The 22,286-nt window shown below is 39.8% G+C and overlaps 1 protein-coding gene across 1 annotated transcript in view; it reads left to right on the top strand.

Annotated features, from left to right (window-relative positions):
* The first annotated feature begins 136 nt into the window (after nucleotides 1–136).
* Nucleotides 137–22,286, top strand: part of NR5A2 (nuclear receptor subfamily 5 group A member 2) — a 104,022-nt gene continuing 81,872 nt past the window's right edge. Inside the window, exons 1-4 of the mRNA XM_032773492.2 lie at nucleotides 137–270; nucleotides 4,024–4,142; nucleotides 5,430–5,571; nucleotides 8,319–8,965. Coding sequence (XP_032629383.1) covers nucleotides 189–270; nucleotides 4,024–4,142; nucleotides 5,430–5,571; nucleotides 8,319–8,965 — 990 coding nt within the window. The 5' untranslated portion in view covers nucleotides 137–188. The remainder of the gene's footprint in view (nucleotides 271–4,023; nucleotides 4,143–5,429; nucleotides 5,572–8,318; nucleotides 8,966–22,286) is intronic.

Genomic DNA, 22,286 nt, shown 5'->3' with positions numbered 1-22,286 from the left:
GCGGCGCTAGCGGGCGGCAGCGCTAGGTGTGGGCAGCAGCGGGGCGCGCAGGGCACCGGCCGGAGCAGGGGGGGTGTGGACGCCGCCGCCGCTCGCCCCCTCTCCGAGCTAAATCTGTGCTGCCGTGCCCAGGTGCCGCTCTCCCGGACGGACACGGAGCCCCCATCCCGGCCCGCAGCCGCCTTGTCATGCTGCCCAAAGTGGAGACGGAAGCCCTGGGACTCGCCCGAGCGAATGGGGAGCAGGGGCAGATGCCGGAAAACATGCAAGGTAAGCACGTGCGCGCTCGCTCCTGCGGTACCTGCCGGGCAGGGCTCCGAGGGATCCGCGGCTCCCTTCCCCGGCACCTCCATACAAAGTTGGGGGCTCCTGAGCAATCGGTTATGGAGGTTTCTAAAGCGATTGCCAAGTGGCCAGCCAGGCTTAGCGGCACCGGCAGCTGGAGCTGGGCTGATCTGGGCTGAGCCGGGCAGCTGTGCCTGACAGTTGGGAACTTTGCTGAACTTCCAGAACCGCGTTGCTAAAAACTGGGGGTGGCTTTAAAGCTTTCGGAAATGCAGCCTGAAAGCAATTGGAGGGAGGGAGGGAGGGCTAAATCGTGTAACGATCCGAATCTCCCGTCTGCCCCCAATGCATGGGAGACGTGACACTGAGCAGTCTTATCCGCAAAGCATCAGACGCAGGGTGAGCTGTTAAGGGAAACTCGGACCTGCTGTCTAGTAGTTTAAGGGGGGAATGGGGCCTATGGGAGCGGGGATTAGTAGGTCCCCTTTATTTTCCTAGCTCTTGATTGCTCGCAAGAAAACACCTTTATCCCACTGGCTCTATTTTAAACGCGTTTTTTTTTAATAAAAAAAAAGCAGCTCCAGATTCTGGCTCGCATGAAACAGCCTTCTGAGTTTATCTCAAGCCAACGAGGGGGTGACATCAGGAAAATCCCTGCAGCAATTCCATACTCGCCCTTTGCACTACCCAGATTCTGTCTCTGCTCTCAAAATAGTCCTCGCCACCTCTTTACAACTTTACCTGGCATAGACTCGACGGAATAAGCCTTGGAGACTCAAGCCTCGAAGGCAGCCGAAATACACAGCTGTCAGGGGACCATTTCCAAGTGGGGTTTTAGCAATTCTGCTGCTTTATTAGCGGTCGTTTGCAGGGCTGTTCCTCTCGGTTTGCTAATTGCATTTATGGCTTTGTCTAAGAGTAAGTGTGGTAATAAGGGCAGCTTGTCTTTCAGTACAAATAACACAGGTGATCAACCAGATGCGATGAGAAACTTTGCTTCAGCAAGTCCTGAAACTGACGGTACCGTGTATTTATGCCTCTGAATTTCATTGCTTGATGGCCAGAGAATGCAGGCGCTGGAGCTGAGTCGCTGGGGTACCGAAGCTTAGCAGGAAAGATCTTTTAAAGTCCTAAGTCCAGAGCGGAGCTGGAAACTTTCTGTTTGAAACTAAAGAGACTTTCGCTTCAACCTGCGTTTATTTTGAGCTCGGGACAGGAGATTTCAACTCTGTCTCAGGGAAGTAGCTGTTAGCGGCACGGGAACCAGTGTTTCTCGGCTCGCTCCCGCGCTCAGCTAAAGGTGATACTTACTTGCCATGCTAAAGGGACGGGGCTTTCGCTATGTCACAGAGAGATTCGGCATCAGCGCTGGAGTTGCACCCCATTCACTCCACTAAATGGAGGAGCAGAGAGGATTCCCTAAGTGCTGGGGATTGGCTGTATATCCCATCTCCACATCCTCTCCGCCCAGGTGCCCGGTGGGGCTAGCTGGCCGGAGACACCTGGGTCAGTGTAGAAAAGCCCCATTTTAGTACAATGTGCTGCTCAACTCCAGAAGCGGGTAGGGTTGAGGGCTCTGGGCGACCCTTTAGCAGAAACTTCTCTACTGGTCGCTTGTTTCTGCCTAAATTGGTCGTTTTCAGGGGGCCTTTTTCTAACTTGAGGCTAATGGGAAGCAGAAATTGTAAGCTGGAGTGGTGGTGTCAGGGTAACTCAGACTTTCTTTTTCTTTGGCTGTGTCCCGCTCAACATTGTGTTATCCTGCAACGCTCCCGGACAGCGCTTGGAAAAAATCCTTGTTTTCTCTACTGACCCCTTTGTCCATTAATTTTTTCTTGTGACAACCGGGAACTTTGTTCTTGCTTCGGCCCCTGCAGCACTGGCAACGTGGGGAGAAGGAAGGGACTGGTCGTTCTCTCTCTCCCCTTGTCTATTTCTTGCATGTATACAGTGAGCAGAGAAACTCCATTCATCCGCTCTTAATCTTAGTTAAAGGGTCGTCCACCTAAGGTCAGGTATATAAAAGAAATCAACAAGCTTGGAGATGGTAGCTGGAGAGAGCCCATAGTGTGTAACACAGATTCTGCTCTCTGATCAGGTTGGCCCTGATTCATAAACCTTGAAGAAGTCGTTCTGAAAATATTTTTCTTCGGCTATTTCACACCGTGTTAATTTCACTCCAGTTCCCTCTCTAGTTCCCACAGAGCCTGCGGGGTTCTTTCCTTAGGGGACACGGCTGCTGTTTAGTTACTTAACTCTTAGCACATCTTTTTTCTTAACCCAGAGTCTCTTAACTCCAACGCATCCTCAGCCGCTTTCTGGGAGATCTCTCCCATGATACAACTACTTAGATGTAACTCGCTTAGATGACTCAAAAACGTGACAGCTGTTTGATTCTAGGGGAAGAAAATCATAACTTCTGCCGCTGCTGTGTCCATCACCCCCTTACAGAGATAACTGATTACATTACAAACCGTCAGCTGCCTGGTCTATTTTTCAGCAGGAAAAGGGAAGGAAATTGGCTCTGCGGTGAGGGTGGGTTTTTTGGGGGGGAGGTGGGGGGGATAATCAGACCTGCTGCCTGAGCTGGTTGTGGGGTAAATCCAGATAAATTCTCTCTCTCATTCAGGTTCTTTTGCACTCCCTCATCTCCCTGCTCCTCCTCTGCCTTTCCTCAGAGTGGCAGACAGGTTATTTCCTTCAAGATTTTGTCTAAATTGCACAGGGGTATTTGGGAAAATCAGGACATAAGAACTGCAGCGTTTCCTGTTTACATTCTGTACATCTTTTAGATCTCCCGCAAACACTGATTACTTTTGTCCGAAGAAGTTGGTTACTTGCGCCTGGGACCTTAATCCTGGATCGTTGTGGTTTGATTTGGGCTTAATTTAGCATGGCGATTATATACAATTAATTAGGTTTAGGTACTTTACCACCCCCTCTCTCAAAAAAAAACAATCCCAGTGCCTTCTGCTTGTCTCCTTCTTTACTGTTCTCTAGTTTCTGGGGTTTAAAAATGTTTGGAGGCAAAAGTAAATAAAATGGGAACAAATAAGCAATTTGAACTTTTAATATTAAAACTGATTGATTTAGGTATTACAGGAAGCAAGTTTTTGTTAAAGATGAGCTGCTGATCAGAATCAAGCATACAAGGTTTTGAGTGTCAGGATAGCATTTTAACTTGGTACTGTAAGTAATTTACATTCAACACACTAGGAGAGTGCAGGTTATGTGGGTTTCAAGTTTAGATAAAGTAAAGATTTACAGATTGGTATTATTTTAACAAAACTTTAAAGGAAAAAAACCTAGTTAAAGTTATTTTACATACATCAGTGAGATTTAACCTTGTCAATTTTGGTTCTGACTTTTTTAAGCACTTTCCTGATAAGTGATGAAATTAAATTATTTAATGTAGTTTCTAGTTCAATAGACTGTAGATGGTTTAAGAGCACTGGAATTCTGAATAACTAGAATTTTTTCTCACAACACAAAACTCTGAAGCTTATACATTGTTTACCTGTGAAGAGTTCATATTCCATGTTTCAGTGTGAGTTGTGGTGGTGAGTTTGTTTTGATTTTTTTTTCAAGTTTTTTTTTTTTTTTAATTTGCAGAAGATGTTTCTCTAATGGATTGTTTCCTCAGGTCAGAATTAATGTCTAATAGTTGGAGCTGAGGAAAATATTTTTGAACAACTTATGTAAATACACATTGAATGTGTTATTTCTGTTTTTTTCCAGTATCTCAGTTTAAAATGGTGAATTACTCTTACGATGAAGACCTGGAAGAACTGTGTCCAGTCTGTGGAGATAAAGTGTCTGGTTACCATTATGGACTTCTCACCTGTGAAAGCTGCAAGGTTTAGTACAAATTACTTAATAGAAAACAAATCAAAATGGTTTAAAATGTTTTAAAATGTTAAAGGAAAATGCTGGTAAAAATGAACAGGGGTGCATAGTTTGGGTTCTTTCTGATTCCATTTATTATTAGATTCACACCCAAATTTTTTAAAAACCTCATTTGCCCAAATGGAAAAAAAAAGTTAGATTGTTTTGTTGTATGGCTGCTTTTAAATATTTTGTTGTTGTGAAGTGATAGAGCTGTAGAAGGACTTTCAGTCCTAAGCAACCCAAGTATTGATTTTAGGTGATTTATGTACATTTAGAATATTATTGTCCCTGTAGGATAAAGTGACAAACTAGTATCCTCAATACATTTCAACTTTACAAAATCTAATGCCACTGTTCCAAAGTTTTTCTCTTTCAATATAAAAATGTAAATTTTTGTTGTCATCACAACTTCATGCTTATTTTTCCTACAAAGTATTTTATTTTAGTATTTACTTGGACATGTACACAATTAAAGTCAAGCAAATAATTTCTTGTGATATATTAAATAAAGAATATTCACACGGAGTTTATCTTGTGCACTTATTTGGAAACTAAATCCATATCTAATTAAACCAACTATTAAATATAGTTGAGCCATGTAAGTGAATTCAATAATTTGTCATGAATAAACCTTTTAAAGTTATAGTCAACCATTTAAATCAGTTTTCTAAAAGCAGAATCTCTTACCCTCTACACCAGAACAATGCAATTTTAAACATTTCACTGTATGGCAAGCAGAATAAACCCAGAAAAATCACATTTTTGTTTTTAAAAAATTGTATCTAGACAATGAATGTCAAATATTTATTATGCCTCTGATATACACCATAAGAATACACAAACAGCAGATGTATCTTATGTTTCTATTACATTTTGCAAGTGTTCTAATTTATTCCATATAAGATTACTTTAAAAAGGCAGATGTCAGTCATTTTACAAATATTAAAGAGCAGACAAAAGAGATACTGGTCAGCATCAGTGTTTATGGTCCCATTGTTAGTGATGAAGTGGCGTACAGGCAAATCTCACCAATCTTTGACTTAAGTCTACAAAAAATGCAGTACTAATACCAGAAAAACTCCTCTGTAGTCTAGCAGTTTTCTCCAGGGTATATCTTGCTGAAATCTAAAATAAGCCATGTAACCTCATAAGTGCTTGAGTGGTATATGACAAGTATCTGACAATGATTTCCATAAAATAAAATGCTGAAACCTACGGTTAAAGTGAAACGGGCTGACTCTTTGTCTATCATACAGGGATTCTTTAAACGAACGGTCCAGAATAACAAAAGGTACACGTGTATAGAAAATCAGAACTGTCAGATTGACAAAACACAAAGAAAGCGTTGCCCTTATTGTCGATTTCAAAAATGTCTAAGTGTTGGAATGAAGTTAGAAGGTAAGAATTATTACTGTTATTGTGTATTTATAATCTATACAAACTATTGAAAATATTACATAAATTTTAGTTTTATACAAATTATGTTGCACATCATTTACCATATCCATTTAAAAATACTTGCTGGTAACTTCTTATATGCTGCTATTTGCATGTTTTAAATAAGGGATATTTTTACTCTATTCATAAGTAGTAGCAGGTCAATTATAAGTTAAAGCTAGTTAGTACCACAAGAAAAAATTGAAAACCTTTGATTTATACATAGTTTGATGTGTTTAAGTATACCTGGATGAAAAAGTAAGAATAGCATGGAAATTACTTTTTAAGCTTTATAGAACAGAATTAATTCAGAATGAAAACAGAATATATCATCAGTTCTCAGAATTGTGAATTAATAATTGCAACTAATTTCTGGTCTTTTGTATCAGGCATGATTTTATTTTATTTATATTTTATATAATATTTTGGTTTTGATGTGGTTTTGCTTTGCAATATCAATCTTAAAGAAAATGTGAAATAAAGAAAAATTAAGAGTCTTTCCTCATGCAAAATTGCAACTGACATCAATGGGAGTTGAGTACACAGAGTGACTGAAGAATTGAGCGAAAAATATGGGTAAAATAATCTCTAAAAATATGTCGTAAAGCTATTATGAATAGGTATACTTTCACAATGAGATTTCTTGAAAAATTTAAAGGAAATATGAGATTTGAGAGTGGGTTTTCAAAGATCATTCACATACAGAGAAGAATGGTAATGCTACAAGAGTCTATTGAAATAACAGAATGCAAAATTACTGTTAAGAGGCTAGTAAGAGAATCTTGACAGTTCAACATCACACATTCTAACATATCATTTACGCTTAGGCCCAGATTCTACATTCAATGGGAATTTTGCCTGAATAAGAAATGCAGGATCAGAATTGAACATTCTGTACTCATGCAGAACTCTCATTGTAATGAATAAGTTTTGCCTAAGTTAAAACTGCAGGATCATGCCAGTATTACAATGGAAATATGTAGATATAAATGCAAATATGCATTAAAATATACAGACAGCATCACACAATTTAGTAAATACAACACTCATTACATTTCTCCACAGTGCACAGATAAAACTGGTATATTACACTGAGCTGAACATCTTGGATTGCAGTATATCCCTTTGAAAACTAGTGGTAAAATAACAAGTCATTTGGAATGTTTTTGTCAGTATGGACATTTATCAGCAGGTTGAAAATATATTGCTAAACTGCTATTTCTAACTTTTTAATTACAGATAATCATACAGGGCCATATTCTGTTCTCATATGATTGCATGCAACTCACTTTTGTGCAAGTCCTACTGAAATCAAAGTATCTCAGGGTGGAATTTGACCTATAATGTGCAGAATGTTTTGAGAAGGATGTTAATATATATGTTACATTTATCAGCAAAATAGTGTATACGACTTTTCAGTTTCCTGCATAAGGGATAGTGTTAACAGCAAAAAATGCTTTAACTACAGCATTAACTAAAACCGAGAAAGAGAGAGAGAGAGACTGTAAAAGATTTATCTTTATATCCTTCTGTCACATCTGTACAACTTCTCTTTCTCTATGTGGAAAATTGGTAGAACACATGCTTTCATAATTGTAAATGCCTGTAACATTTATATATGTATTTCCCTGATAGTGATATATGGACTTGAATTCTAGTTCATAAATTACTGTGTATACCAAAAATCATTAATTTTTAAAGTCTTCATGATAATTTACAATATTGTGTACCTAGGATTCTTAATACATTTTTAATGTTACACTAATCCCTAAGATAAAAAGCTCAAGAACTTAACCTCCAGCAATCTCAGCAGTCTCAACATGTCACCAAGCTGTCAAAGGTTCCTGTTTCTATCTAATTGCCATTGGGCAAGGTGGGCTTGGCGAGAACTACTCACTAGTCCATTAGATATATGCCATAGTGACACATACTGCTGTGACAAAGACCACCAATATGATTCCCAAGGCAGCTGTTGAAGCTATTGTTTTAATTATTTCTAATTCCAGAGATATTACAAGCTATAACATTGTCAATAGTTTCTGAGTCAGTTCAACCTTCTGTTGAGGCAGCTTTCTCTATGCCTATTCAAATTGCATTTGAAAACATCTCTAGAAAATGAGGAATGTTCCTTAAACATTTGCAACAATATCTATAAACCATAAAGGAAATAATCTTTAATTTTTGCTAAAGAAACCAAATTCATTTTTATGCCTATTGAGCATTTTACAGCTTACATTTCAGACAATTTTTTATAGTGATGGTATGCAGTAATGGAATGATTATCATGAGATAACATGGCCCTCAGGATACTTCTCAGATGACTTCTGGAGAGAAGCCATTTTTTTCCTAATGCTACTGTGGGTTGCAGTTAAAAAAAATTATGAGATCTCAACAGCAATCACGTTATCTCATGAGCTGTGAAATTTCTGCAGCCAACCACTGTGTTTGTCCCTATTTATTACATCTTAAATGACCTAAACAATGAGTTCATACATGTTAAGAATATTTGTCCAATGGGTAACTAAGACAATTAAAATTCATTACATCAAACGACTTTATTTTCCTTTTGGAATCATCGTGCTGTTTTGATCAAAGTCAAGTAAGGGAGTGCTGCTGTCTTGCCACTCTTCCCTAAACGTGTATTCAACAAGAATGTTATCTGCTTAAGTTTTAATGAATATCTTACTTTCTTCTCTTTTCCCCAACAGCTGTGAGAGCTGACCGAATGCGTGGGGGTCGAAACAAATTTGGACCAATGTACAAGAGAGACAGGGCACTGAAGCAGCAGAAGAAAGCTCTTATCCGAGCAAATGGACTTAAACTGGAAGCCATGACTCAAGTGATCCAAGCAATGCCAACTGACCTGACAATATCCTCTGCAATCCAGAATATCCACTCTGCTTCCAAAGGCCTACCTCTGAACCACACTGCCTTGCCTCCTACAGACTATGACAGAAGTCCCTTTGTAACGTCTCCAATTAGCATGACAATGCCGCCTCATGGCAGCCTACAAGGTTACCAGACCTATGGCCACTTTCCAAGCCGTGCTATCAAGTCTGAGTACCCTGACCCTTACAGTAGCTCTCCAGAGTCAATAATGGGCTACTCATACATGGATAGTTATCAGACAAGCTCACCAGCAAGTATTCCACATCTGATATTGGAACTCTTGAAGTGCGAGCCAGACGAGCCACAAGTCCAGGCTAAGATCATGGCATATTTGCAGCAGGAGCAAGCTAACAGAAGCAAACATGAAAAGCTCAACACATTTGGGCTTATGTGTAAAATGGCTGACCAAACCCTCTTCTCCATTGTTGAGTGGGCAAGGAGTAGCATCTTTTTTAGAGAACTTAAGGTAGGTAAAAAGCTCATATTATTTTAGATACGGGTTTTTAAGCAAGAAAATATGATTTGTTTTGTTAAAATGCATCACACTTGCTTACTTTATTTCAGCTTCATGTAGGTTTACTATAATGAGAATAAACTTTCAATTGATTTTGCTATTTTAGCCTATTATGTGGGATTTCAGAAAGACTAGGCACTATTCAGACTTTTTAATATTGAATGCATCTCCCTCTCTCTCGCCCTCTGATCACAAATAATTTACTCTTCTGAATATATCCATTGAGTATATTGTATGCTATAGGTAGCATTTACCTAATTGGTCCTGTTACTGTGGTTACATATGGGGAAAAAAACACTTTATACACTTATGTATATACAGCCCCAAAATTACTGTGTACTACTGGATCATAGGACCTGATGAAGAGCAAGCAAAGATGGCTTAAGGTCTCCTTTGCACTCCCCTGATCCTAGAGGTGCCAATAGACTGCTTTAACCCATGCTGGCTGCAACAGCCCCTTAGGGAAGCTGTTCCTCGGGCCAAAGTTTGCTGGAGCGCTAAACAACTGGAACCCCTAACACACCCTCAGACATGAATGATAGCTCTATGATAGCCAGGAATTCCCTCACACCCAGGAATTTCCCAGTTGATTTGTTAGGGCAGCTTTATGGCCCTATTGTGCAATTGGTATGGCATAGAAGGACTGGGGATTTGGGGGGGGGGGGAAGGAGGAAAACATCAGGCCCAGAATTTTAGGGGGGTAAACAAGAGCATTCTATAACCACTAGCTTAATAGGAGGATAGTTTTGGAATGAACAAATGGTCTCTTTCTGTCCCCAAATGAGAAGACGCATTGAAATCCACCTCTGAAACTTCCTGCTGTAGTGCCTGTTTCTGCATTTCCTTCTGCTGCTCAGGGAGATGCTGTTGCTTCAACATCATTTGTTGTCCAGCCTTGTGACAGTCATTGGTTCCTTGTAGGCTTACTCTGTAGCCAAGGGAAGGTAATCCAATTTGCTAATAGAACTGCTGCTGCAGAGTTTCACTGTGCACTGAAACCAGAAGCACTGAAAGGGGACCCTGTTAAAAAAGGCACAAGTACAGAATAGGATGCTCGCTGCATCAGAGTTGTTGGCTGTTACAAGCATGATGATGCTAAGATACATTTGGAGTGATCTCTGAAGGCCAGTTCAAAGGAAGCTAAGGGAACGTCACTGTACTACCCAGGCAACTGGAGTATGGGTGGCTCTGACCTCAGATGTATGTTCCTACTCCATTCATGAGGTTGGCTGCAGGAGCCTTGCATACTCAGACTGGATAAGGAAGGTCATTTAGAGGGAAGGTGATTTAAAAAGGGAAAATAAATGTCTAATTTCATCTGATTTATTTGTAAATATAAATTATTTAAGATTTTATAATAAGCCTTACGCTCTGTTTTAAATATTCTGAAGTTTCTATAAAATGCAGAAACAAACTTTTACCAAACCATTTCCTAAAAGCCAAGTTTATTTATAAAGGACTGGACCCTGCTGCTCTTACATTGAAGAATACCCAATGAAATCACTGAGACTATTCACAGAGTAAGATACTACTCAATGTGAGTAAAAATGGCAGGACCTGGCCTAAAATTATTATGGAGTTATGTGATAAAATGATAATCTGAAAACATCTTTAACAGATGTTCCTTAAACATTCATCTTTTGTAGTCCCAAAACCCAGTGTGTATGAAGACTAACCGCTCAGATGGTTGTAGTGAGGACAGTTATAGGAGACAGCCATTACCTCCAGCATCAGCGTTGTAGAGTCTCTTTATCCTTTCCATCCACTATAGTAACCACACAAGATGCAGAAACTTGTTCCATATAAGAGAGAACCAACTTTTCCAGGCTATAGAAGTATGGGGACTACGTACATCCTGTATCCAGCAAGCAGATTTTTTAAAATAGGCTTTTTTAAAAGCACTTTTTTCATCTTAATATTTGTACCTTTTACATCATAGGACCTTATACTTCAGACAGTTTAATATCTGCTGACAGAGATCTTCCTCTTGGACAATGAGCTACTAAACCACAGAGCATCTCTGGAAAAATCACAAGATAATGAAGCACACCAGCACATATAGGAAATCACTCCACACCTGATGGATTTTCTGGCCCAAGTCCCACAAAATGTTGAGCATATTCAACTCCCAGTGACTTCAGTGGGAGTTGTAGGTGCTCAGCACTTCACTGGATCAGGTCCTAGAGTGAAAGACAAAAGCATATCCCTTTGCTGCTAGAAGAAGATGAGAGAAACAACACTAAAGCAGGACTTATATCCCTATCTGAATGTGGTTCCTTCCCAGCCCCCGCCCCCTATCACCTCTTGCATCAGTTTCAGGTGTCCACTCCTGGTCAGTGCAAGAGGAGCAGACATCTCAGAATGCTCCACAGAGCACGAATACTGAAGGAAGCATATTTGGCCTGTGGATACGATTTGAAGAACTCAAGTGCAGTATGGCAGTGGGAGGCACTTGTGGGGAAAGAGGGACTAAATCGCCAAATGAACTAGCCCTAGTCTTGCCATTCTCAACTGATTCAGAACAATACTCACAGCTGAGAAGCATGAAATGTATAAGAACAACAAAATGTATCTCTTATTATTCCTATTTCTCCAAGTTTCAAGTATGAATCTTGAAGATCCATTGCAGGTTAGACAGGTGCATAAAAAGAGGTCTGGGAATAAGTTTCCCTTGGATGAGTGAATCACAAATGATGAAACAAAAAAATCTGCATAAATAATGGCTAGTAAATTCATAATGATCCGATGCATATAGATCACATCTTACACAAATGGGTGAAAATTACTAAACAGGTTGTTAGCAAGCCATTCAGTTCCTTCCAAACCCATCGTTACATGCTCATCTCTTCAATGCACGAGAAAGAGGGAACCTTTTCTTTTGTTCCAACCCTACCAATTTGGAGCCAGAAAGCTTAAATATCCTTTAACTCAGGGGACTGAAAAGGAGACATGATAACAAATTGCTGTCTTAGCTCATCCTTGGGGAAATGACACTGAAGTTTGTTCATTATTTTAAGTTTTCCCTTTATGATTATTATTTTAAAATAACCTCACATGATAATAAATGCATATTTACTTTTAAAATGGTTATGTCTTGAAATTTCCATTCAGTTTATTCATGATCATCTTCCTCTGAGCATATCTGTTCTATCAAAATGCCAACTTCTCTTTTGCGGTCCATGACATACATAAAATAGGACACACCTACCACTAGAGTAGTATACTTACACCGGGGGAAAAAAAAAAAAGTGAGAGAGACTTACCCTGTTGTGACAATACATAGATTAAACTCCTCATTTTGGACCCTGCTCCTCAAAGGTCAGTTAAATGATATATTGTAGCCAGAGGCGGCTCTAGATATTTTGCTGCCCCAAGCACGGCAGGCAGACTGCCTTTGGCTCCTTGCCTGTGGGAGGTTCCTGGTCCCGCGGATTCGGCAGCACACCTGTGGGAGGTCCGCCAAAGCCGCGGGACCAGCAGCCCCTCCACAGGCATGCCACCAAAGGCAACCTGCCTGCCACCCTCGCAGCAACTGGCAGAGCACCCCCTGTGGCTTGCCACCTCAGGCACGCGCTTGGCGTGCTGGTGCCTGGAGCCGCCTCTGTTTGTAGCACCCTCTTTGCATTGTACTGGACTCTTCAGATCTTTGGAATGACGTTAAAGATCTTTTCAATCCATGTATGAGTTAATTCTGGAGATCATCCTTTTCATGTTGCAGAAAGAGAGAAGGGAGTAATTAGAGTCTTCAAATGATGTTCATTATCATTTGTGGCAATGAGCTATAAAGTATGCATAACAAATATTTTTCAAGCTTGGTAGTGAAATGATATTAAGAAAATGTAATATTTTAAGTCTATTAATCTTACTTATTAAGGCCCAGATTCTGCCAGTTTTACGAGTGGCACCTTATTCTGAAAGTTGCCCTATCTGAAATTAATGGAACCACTTGTGAAGTAAAGTACTATGCATCAGGGAATATGGATGTCAAAATCTAGCTCCAAATGACTAGCTGGAGTCTGGAAACTGATTTCAACATCTTGCTAAATATTTCAAACATAAATATATCTTTTGTGTAGCCCTATGTGATGGCTGTGTAGCAGGCTGTGCTATCCAAGAGAAAGGTCTTTGCAAGGCTCAAAAGAAAACATTGCAAGAGTTTCTTTGGTCCAAAGACTGGCCCCATGGCCTTGCATGGCCCCAAGACTGGATACAGAAAGTTACAGTGGCCTCCATCTTCCCTGATCAAAATGTTAGAAGAATTCACCAACTGCTATCAAAGCTAACGTATTTCCCGCTCCATAATGGGGAACAGCCTCTGTTGCTGCATAACTCAGGAAGACAGTAATACTTCCATGAGCCAGTACCCATCAAATTGCATTCATCTTGATGCAGTCCTGATTATGCTATGGCATAATATCCAGGAAAGTAGCAAGGGCCCTGGGCTCTGAAAGTTAACTGAGGTTGGTACCTAAAAGGCAAGTATGTAATGTTTATCTGAACTTCTTCCAATAATTTGGAGAGTGGATATTATAGGTCAAAATACTATATGGACACAAAATCCCATTATCCAGCTATGCCAGAAGAACAGGAGGCACTGGATGTGGTTTAATTAGGCTGCAACTTTATTCCTAAATGCTAGGGAGTATGCAGCATGTAAAAGCATACAGTGCAGGTAATCCCATAATCATTTACATATACTAAAGGTTGGGGGGTGATGTCAGTCCTCTCTTTACTCATTCTGGTCCCAGACAACCTGCTGCTGGGCCCCCCCACCCACCCACTTCAAAAATAGTTAAAGGGGGCGCTATTAAAGAGGAGGAGTTGGCTGCCAGCTGTACCAGTCATAGGAGTCCCAAAATCCATTTCCTCTGCTTTAAAGAATATCTCCTTTAAATTCTTTACCAACCCATGTTATCTGAACACTGTATCCCTTCCCTATGGAGTACTTGCAGTGGATAACCGCCTCACATTTACATAATAAGTTGTGACATCATAGTCTAACCTCTGTTTCATGTCCACCCCAACTAAGCCCCCATCCTCCTGTGAGAAGAAGAAAACAACCCACCTTGCCTTAGCCAATCTGGCAGTGAGGGAAAAAGTCCTTCCTAGCCCTTTGAGAAAGGAGTAACTAGCTTAATGACCACAGCAGATCATGACAAAACTTGGAATTTAACTACTTCTGGGGAGAGAGGGGTATGTGTGGGGTTGGTGCAGCTCTGCCTGTTCCAGGTTAGACAGGACTTTTCCTGCACCAGGGTGGACCTAAGTAGTCCCCCAGCTCCACAAGTTGCACATTTTTCCTATAAGCCAGACAATGGCTCCTATAATTTAATGTGTGGTGAGGTCATTTAGCAAATAGTTGCAAGTGTGGGCAGCTTCACTGACTTAGATGAAATTACACCAACTGACAGCAAGGAGGATTCTGGCGTGTAAACCACACTTACACAAAGTATACAAAGCCATATTTACATAAATCCCCTCTCCTTGTCCAGGACACTCCTCTTTGCAACTTTAAGTAGTGCTCCATTTTCACCTGTTTTATACTGCTTTTCCTTCATTAAACTGCTGGAAAGCAATTATATTAATATGTCATTTAATTGACCTTCGAGGAGTAGGGGCTGATATGAGAAGAGCTTCAACCACTGTCTCATTACACCCCTTGCCTCTTCTAGTTGTCAGAGTTTGGGATGCATAAATCCCTCCACAGCAAAATAAGACTATAACCCTAATTAGCATATGTATGTTTGTTTGTTACTATTGTATAATGCCTTTATCATTAGGGTGCAAGAAAAAATGTAGGACCAACGGACTTCAATTAATCTTCTTAAAACTGTAACATTTAGGCAACTGGGCAGAAGTAGTGTTCTGTGACTTAGGAGCCACAGGTTTCAGGAAACTGGCTGCAAGTGCTATTGTTTTGCTATTGCTGTGTTCTTCCTGGTAAATTGGACAAAATGGTTTTGAAGCATTGGAATGGGTTACCTAGGGAAGTGGTGAAATCTCTGTCTTTAGAGGTTTTTAAGGTCAGGCTTGACAAAGCCCTTGATGGGATGATTTAGTTGAGGGTTGATCCTGCTTGAACAGGGGGTTGTACTAGATGACCTCCTGAGGTCCCTTCCAACCCTGATATTCTATGTACTGTCACAATTGGGTAAGTCATCCCCCCCATACCTCTTTGACATTAAGATGGTCATTTTTATTATGTTGATGACTGTTTGGTAATGTAGTCAAGACAGGACAATAGTGAGGAAGTGAAATCTTTACAAGGCGAGCATGCAATTTAAAGTTGGAATGGTAAACTGGAACATACCCAGTTTTAAAACATTGAGAGGACACATTTATCAGGGCAAAGTTCTTTTCTCCCCTCCTGGGTGGTACAGGAGAGACCCCCAAGAAGGCTGTCCAGAAGCTGCTTTCTTATTTAACTCCTCCAGCAATGATGTTTTTGGACTTCTTCAACTTTTGTGTGGCAACTCTATTGGAGTTAATGCTCACTTGGGGCTACAGGATACTTTGTTTCTCCTGTGCCGGGGAAAAGGGAAAACCAGATTTATGGAGGGCCTCCCCGTAAGTGGCTTTGGACTGTTGGAGAAGGTGCAGGTCCATTTTCTAATATATTACTGTCTTCAGGTTTGGTCAGGGCAGCGCAGAACTGCATTAAGGATACTGTACCCTTTATTCCTGTACAACCACGGATCCAGAATTTGTAGGTTGAGTTGGACAATCCAATGATTTCTGACCGTATCAGTTCAGAGCCAGAATCCTCCTTGCTGTAAGTGGGTCTAATTTCATCTAAGTCAGTGAAGATGACCACACTTGCACCACAACTGCATTTGGCCTTTTGACTTAAATTATATTTCTTCCAAGGTTTTAAATTCTCTAAGGCCTGGTCTACACTGTGGCGGGGGGGGGTGTGGAAATCGATCTAAGATACGCAACTTCAGCTACGAGATTAGTGTATCTGAAGTCAACATATCTTAGATTGACTTACTTCGTGTCCTTGCAGTATGGGATCGACGGCCGCCGCTCCCCTGTCAACTCCACTTCCGCCTCTCACCCTGGTGGAGTTCCAGAGTTGACGGGGAGTGCGTTCGTGGATCTAGATGAGACATCATACATTGATCCCCGATAGATCAACCGCTACCCACCAATCCGGCGGGCAGTGTAGACATACCCTCAGAAACGACGGTTTGACAATTTATTTTCCATAGGACCCAGTCTACTCTGCTACTTCTGCTATATAAACACTTTGAAATTTGTTTACCCTGGTAGCAGATACTGATGGCAATTGGGCAAAAGCCATTTAAATAAATTTAGATCCCATGCTCACCATCAGTTTCAATTAGCAGAAACTAAAATGGGTTCTAAATGTGGTACAAAGTATAGTGTGGACAGAATCAACAAAATTACTGGGCTACATCTTCCATCGAAAAGCATTACAGACAGTACTTCATACATCACCCTTAATTCCAAATTTATAATTCCAAACAAATAAATCAAACATCCCAAAACAGAACCCATAAAAAAGAGGGAATTGAATTACAGAAGTTCAGGAAATATTATCTCTTATAAGATAATTATAGAGTAGGAAATCTACGTTTGTGAAGAAAAATATTAGCAGTGGAACTCAAAAAGTTTTCCTTTAGGTGCTGGAAGACTGTTACATTTTATTCAGCCTAACTAATCAAATGCAACTGGGTAGCTTGAAGTGCTTTAGATTTTTCTTGTACTTACATTTATCAAAGCAGGAAATGTAACTAACAAAGCTGATGAAAAGAATCTTTTGCAGTGTTCTTTCAATCGGGGATCTTCCAGAGCAAATAAGGAGAGAACAGCTCTGCTGTTTAAAACATTTAGGTTCAGGATTTCCCTTAGTATCAACGGTTATATTAGCTAGTTAACGTGCTGTCATGTATAGTCGTGGATTTCTGGTCAAGCTTAGGAAATGTATTCCATGATATGGAAATAGGAATTGCCGTCATTCTTAGTCTATTTCTCAAACTGTGTGGAAGAAATATTGGGTGAAAGTATCAATCTTGTACAACCAAAAGAATTACTCATTTAAAAAAAACTTTAAATTGACAAACACTGAGTGTACTTTGATGAAAAACAATTGTTCATACTGACATTTTTATCTGAGAAGACTTGGAAGGCAGTGGTAAAATCAATATTACAAAAGGAAAAGCCTCGAGAGAGGACAAGGATTGATGGAGCATAGAGGCTAAGCTACACACACCATCTACAGGTGAGCCTTCTCAGTCAGTGAGGTGTGTGTGTAAGTTTACTTTGCCACTGTCTTTGCTGTATCTGTTCTAAGGGTAAATACAGGATTTCAGTATCTAGGGCCATCATTCTGACATCCTTCTTGAACACTATATTCAGTCCTGATCCCAAGCCTTCTTAGGATGATAAGAAAGCTGATCTTCTGTGCTTGTGCTGAGGCAGCCCACAAACATGCCACTTAAGGGAGTATGTTTGAGGTAGATGCTTTCCATTAAAGTAGATAGACTCACCAACCCACCTTAGTGATTAGCCAACAGGTGATAATGATGTTTAGTCATTTATGAACTGAACAGGACTTGAACTACTGATGATGCCATAAGGCATCCAGTCCACCCTAGAACTAGGGTCTGATGTGATAAGCAAAGGCACACAGTACAACAATTAGCTGGAAACGTGACATGGAAAGGAATTTCAGAATTTCCATTTGCTTAACTTTCCCTTTCAAAACCGAGGTGCAAAATCGGAAGCTCAAGGCAACTATTTGCACTGAACTTTGAACTGTTACAGGGGAGACATTTACCCAGCCAGATTAGAATGAAAAGATGCTGCTCTTTAGGGACCTCATTCTGTAAGCTTTGGTCAACCAAAAACAATATTAAAGTCAATCCAAGGTAGGATTGGGCCCTTGATCAGAAAGTGGGCTGCAATGAATATTGGGCCAGATTTTCAAAGGTATTTAGGTGACTAAAGATGCAGATAGGCACCTAGTACAGTTTTCAAAAACAGGTAGGCAGGTTAGGTGCCTAGTTTCCTTTGTTTTTATCGAGCCTGCTTAGGTGCTTCTGAAAAATCCCAGTAGCATCTCTCTTCATCTTTAGGCTCCCAAATATCTTTGAAAATCTGCTCTACTGAGTAAAATTGAGGAGAGAATGGTACTCCCCTCAAGAGTACATTCTACTGCTTCTCAACCCAGATTCTCCCAGCTGGGGAATGTTGCTCCTCATGGAGGTGGAAAGCTGCATTAAGTTTGATGCGGACTAGATCAGCATCAAGTCATCTACTAAAGAACCATAGGGCGGGTAGGAAGATACAAATTTCAGCACCCACCGCCTGCCCCATTTCACACACAGATGTTGGGCAGCACTCACCACCTCCATGCCCCTTGTACTGGGTGCTGCTAGAGAAGGATATGATATGGTCCACAATCTTCCAGACTATTATTTGGACTATTATTTGCTGTGCTGATGTAGGGTGCAATTTCATTCTCTGTTAAATGACACAACTTTTATAACCATGAATAAAGGAAGAAATTCCAGTCCCAGGGAAAAATCACAGATTTGTCCAGTCACAGAGGAATGTTACAGTTTCATGGTGGGAGGTTTCTCCTTGTAAAAAATTCCTTTCATCTTTGCAAAGTTCTATGTGAGAACAAAATGCCCTGCTTTTTGCAAACAATGAAAATATTTTTTTTTTGAGGGGGGGAGGCTGTTTTCAGTTACATTGAAAGTTTTCTCATCCAGTTCTATCAAGGAAATATAGATTTAAGGGCATCTTTAATTTAACCTATTGCACCTAGAAACTGCGACACCTAAGGTAAAATCCTGGCCTCATAGATGCCAATGGCAAAACTCTTACTAAGTTCAAAGGAGTGGGGATTTCGCCCCTTTGGTACTAGCCAATGTGATTTTATGCTTCACATGTAGAGGTAACATGTTGTTACCGAGTAGGGAGATGATTATCTTTCTGTATATTAATATACAGTTTGGAGGCAACCCCTAGAATAATGCATTAAATTAATGGGGCAGAAAAATACTGACAAACTGGAGGGAACTAGGAGAAAAGTGGCAGCAGAAACTGAGATTGGAGAAACTGACTTTAAAGAACTGCATATGCAGAGTTTGGTCAAACCACCACCTCGGGAACCACATACACACATAGAAGTGCTGTATCTGAATGAAGCAAACACTAAGGACAGTGAAGAACTGTGTTCTAACTGCAGTAGGAGTAATAGAGAGATACTAAGAAATGGAAAATTTAGGTTGACTGTCAAGAAACATTCCCTAATGACAAGAGCTATCAAACTGTGCAATAGTCTCTCAGGGGAAGCGATGAAAGTCGCATTGCTTGAGTAATTTAAAACTGGTCTGCACAAAGTATACAGCTGTATACTATAGAGAACTGTTCAACATACACAGAGGAGTGAACTAGATGACTTACTATGCCTTTTCCATCTTTGATTTTAAGATTCCACTATAAAAATCAGTTTAAGCCCCACAGGAAGGAAGAAACAAAGATGTAGACTGAATTTCTTAGATTTAGTCAATATAAATTAGGGGGCAGATCATTCATTGGGGTCCATTTACTGGTCCATAAATGGCATGAGTCCATTTATTTCACTGAAGCTGTACCATTTTACACTAGCCAAAGATCTGACTCCTAGATTTTTTAAATTATTTTTGGCATTTATTGAATCCATCAAGCTTTGCTCCATTACCCAGCCTCAATTTCGGAACATTCAAATTATTGCCAGCTTTACTTGCAAACTCAGGCAGGAGGTAAAGTCATGCAGTGGAAAGTGAATTCAGTTGCTTAATTATTTTTCATGCTAACTACTCTACCTATTTTCTCAGGAGCAAAAACAACCTTTACAGAGCAAGTTTCACTTTTGATGTGAAATCCATCATAGCTTCATTACACAAGGTAGAGGTGTGATAGTTTTGATAATTAACTTGTATCTGAGTGAACTTTATGGTGTCTATGTAATTTTTCCCAATGTTAACTCTATTAACACAAAACAATCAGCCAAACTTGAGTGTAGCACTTAATACAATGACTATATCCAAATTTGTTGTTCTGTTAACCTAGGTGTAAGAGGAATCCTGCAGTGAGGTATGATGAATAACATGGCTATGTAATTACTAAAGCAGGCAAACCTTCTGGTGAATATTTAATTTACTGTGGCACCAAAACTATTCATGACTTTGGGTCCAATTTGACAATTAGTTTCAGTCAGAAAAGAAACCTGAAAAAAAAAAGTTGGAAAAACTGAAATGTTTTGTATTGACATTTGACATTCAGCTTTGAAATAACATTTTCAAAATGATATATCGGTTTGAATCAACATTCAATTTCAAAATGTTGTTTCAAATCGACATTGGAAATGTTTCATTTGACTCAAACAAAAAAAATATTTTTTGTTTTGGCAAGAAAGACCTTATAAAAAATGTAGTTTTAGTTCAAAACAAATCAAATTATTTTTCAGATTTTTTTTCTGTTCAGCCATTGAACCAAAAAATCAATTATTTGCTCGCTTCTATTAATTACTCCCTTTCCCTCTGAACCTTCTAGTATGAGCAGTTTTTAAAAAGCCAAATAGTAAAAAATATTTTTGTTAAAAGAAAGCTCTTGGGAATCGAATGTTCTAACTTGCTGTTTGTTTTCTGATTGATTTTTTAATGAAAACCCCATCTAATTACCTTGTTCTAGTGGTTCTAAGGTTTATAAGTAAGTATCGTTGATAAAAAAAGCACTGTTTATATTCAGAGAATGAAGAGGAGTTAATACTAAATTCGAGTACATTTTGCTTACTTGTGGGCTTTCCATATCATAACATTCATTTGAAACGGCTCTTTCATTTTGTACTTCTGCGAAAATGACTAATTTTTTTAAAAAAGTACTCTTAAACTATCATTAAATTTGTACTTTATAGTCTTTTGATGCACTGCTCTGTTAATTCAGCTTGGCAGCAGGGTATAGGATTGCAATACCTTGTGTGTCGAACAGAAATAGACTTGCAGGCCTCATTCAGACAAAACCCCCATTGACATCAATAGGAATTGTGCCCAAGTAAGGTAGTATAGAACTGTGGCCTAGTTGTTGAAATGACGTCTTCCTGAAATGAGGAGGAAAAACAAGTCAATTATTTGCTGAACAAAAGCAATATACTTCAGGGAAGCATTTCCCTAACAGCAACTAGTTTACAGATTAAAATCTCAAATCTAGCTGTTTGACAGCAAGTCTATTTCCATTTCATTGATGGTCACAGCATAGGGTCAATCTTATGCAGTGCAAAGGAGGCAGGGGCCAGGGCAGACCTGTCAGATAATCTGTATCTTGCACAAGCTTCTGCACCCTGCATGAAATTCACCCTTGTACAGAGGGTCAAACCCAGCCCTATGCACTACATAAACCCTCCAAACTAGACTCAAGTAGGCCTGAGGTGGTGTATAAGCCTAGTGCTGGCCTCCTGCAGAGGGGTGAATTTCACCCCACTCACACACTCTGACCCATTCCCTTTGCCCCCATCTCCCCTCCATTTTTCATGTTGGCACAAAGGCAGGAGAAGGGCATATGTAAGGCTTCAGAACAGATTGAGGAGTGGTTTGGGATGAATTTCCTGCTCCTGATCTTGCAGTACACAGCAGCCATTTTGGACAAGACCATTATGTCTGCGCAGTTGTAAGATAACTGGGATACACACTCAAGAGAGCAAATGATAAGTAGGATAAGGAGTTAGGCTACCACCTGTTCAGGTTTGTATTCCACACAAGTGCAATTCCCCTTGTTTCTGACCAGTGGTAAATTTGAGTTAATGCTAGCTGTCAAGGAGCAGCCCCTATTGAATAGCAAATCATTGATCATTTTCTCACGCTTTCCTCCAAAACTTCTCTTAACCCAATTGATTTCAATAGAGTTAAAAGGCATGATACAAGTTTTAACTCCAATGTACCCTTTTTACACATTTTAAATATTGGTTGTAAGCAGTTGCAACTGGAGTCACTACTATTAGGTTATCAGGACACGTATAGGGCACATAAGAGAAAAGAAAAGAAAGAAAGGTGTATGTCTTATGGATATTTTAAAAATATTGAATACTTGTGTCTTGATAAAGTACCAATAATTAAAACAATTGCAATGTACAAGAAAGTTCAAGTAAATGTTTGGTAAGACATTGAATAAACACATTACTGAACAAAGGAATATTTGTTTCCTCTGTTTCTGGAGATTCCTATAGTGATCATCACTCTTGTATTTGGAAAGAAACAAAAAT

Source organism: Chelonoidis abingdonii, chromosome 7, assembly GCF_003597395.2.
Source record: "Chelonoidis abingdonii isolate Lonesome George chromosome 7, CheloAbing_2.0, whole genome shotgun sequence".
NCBI classification, from domain to species: domain Eukaryota; kingdom Metazoa; phylum Chordata; order Testudines; family Testudinidae; genus Chelonoidis; species Chelonoidis abingdonii.
Note: the sequence above shows the minus strand (reverse complement) of the source record. Positions and strands in the feature narration are given on the sequence as shown.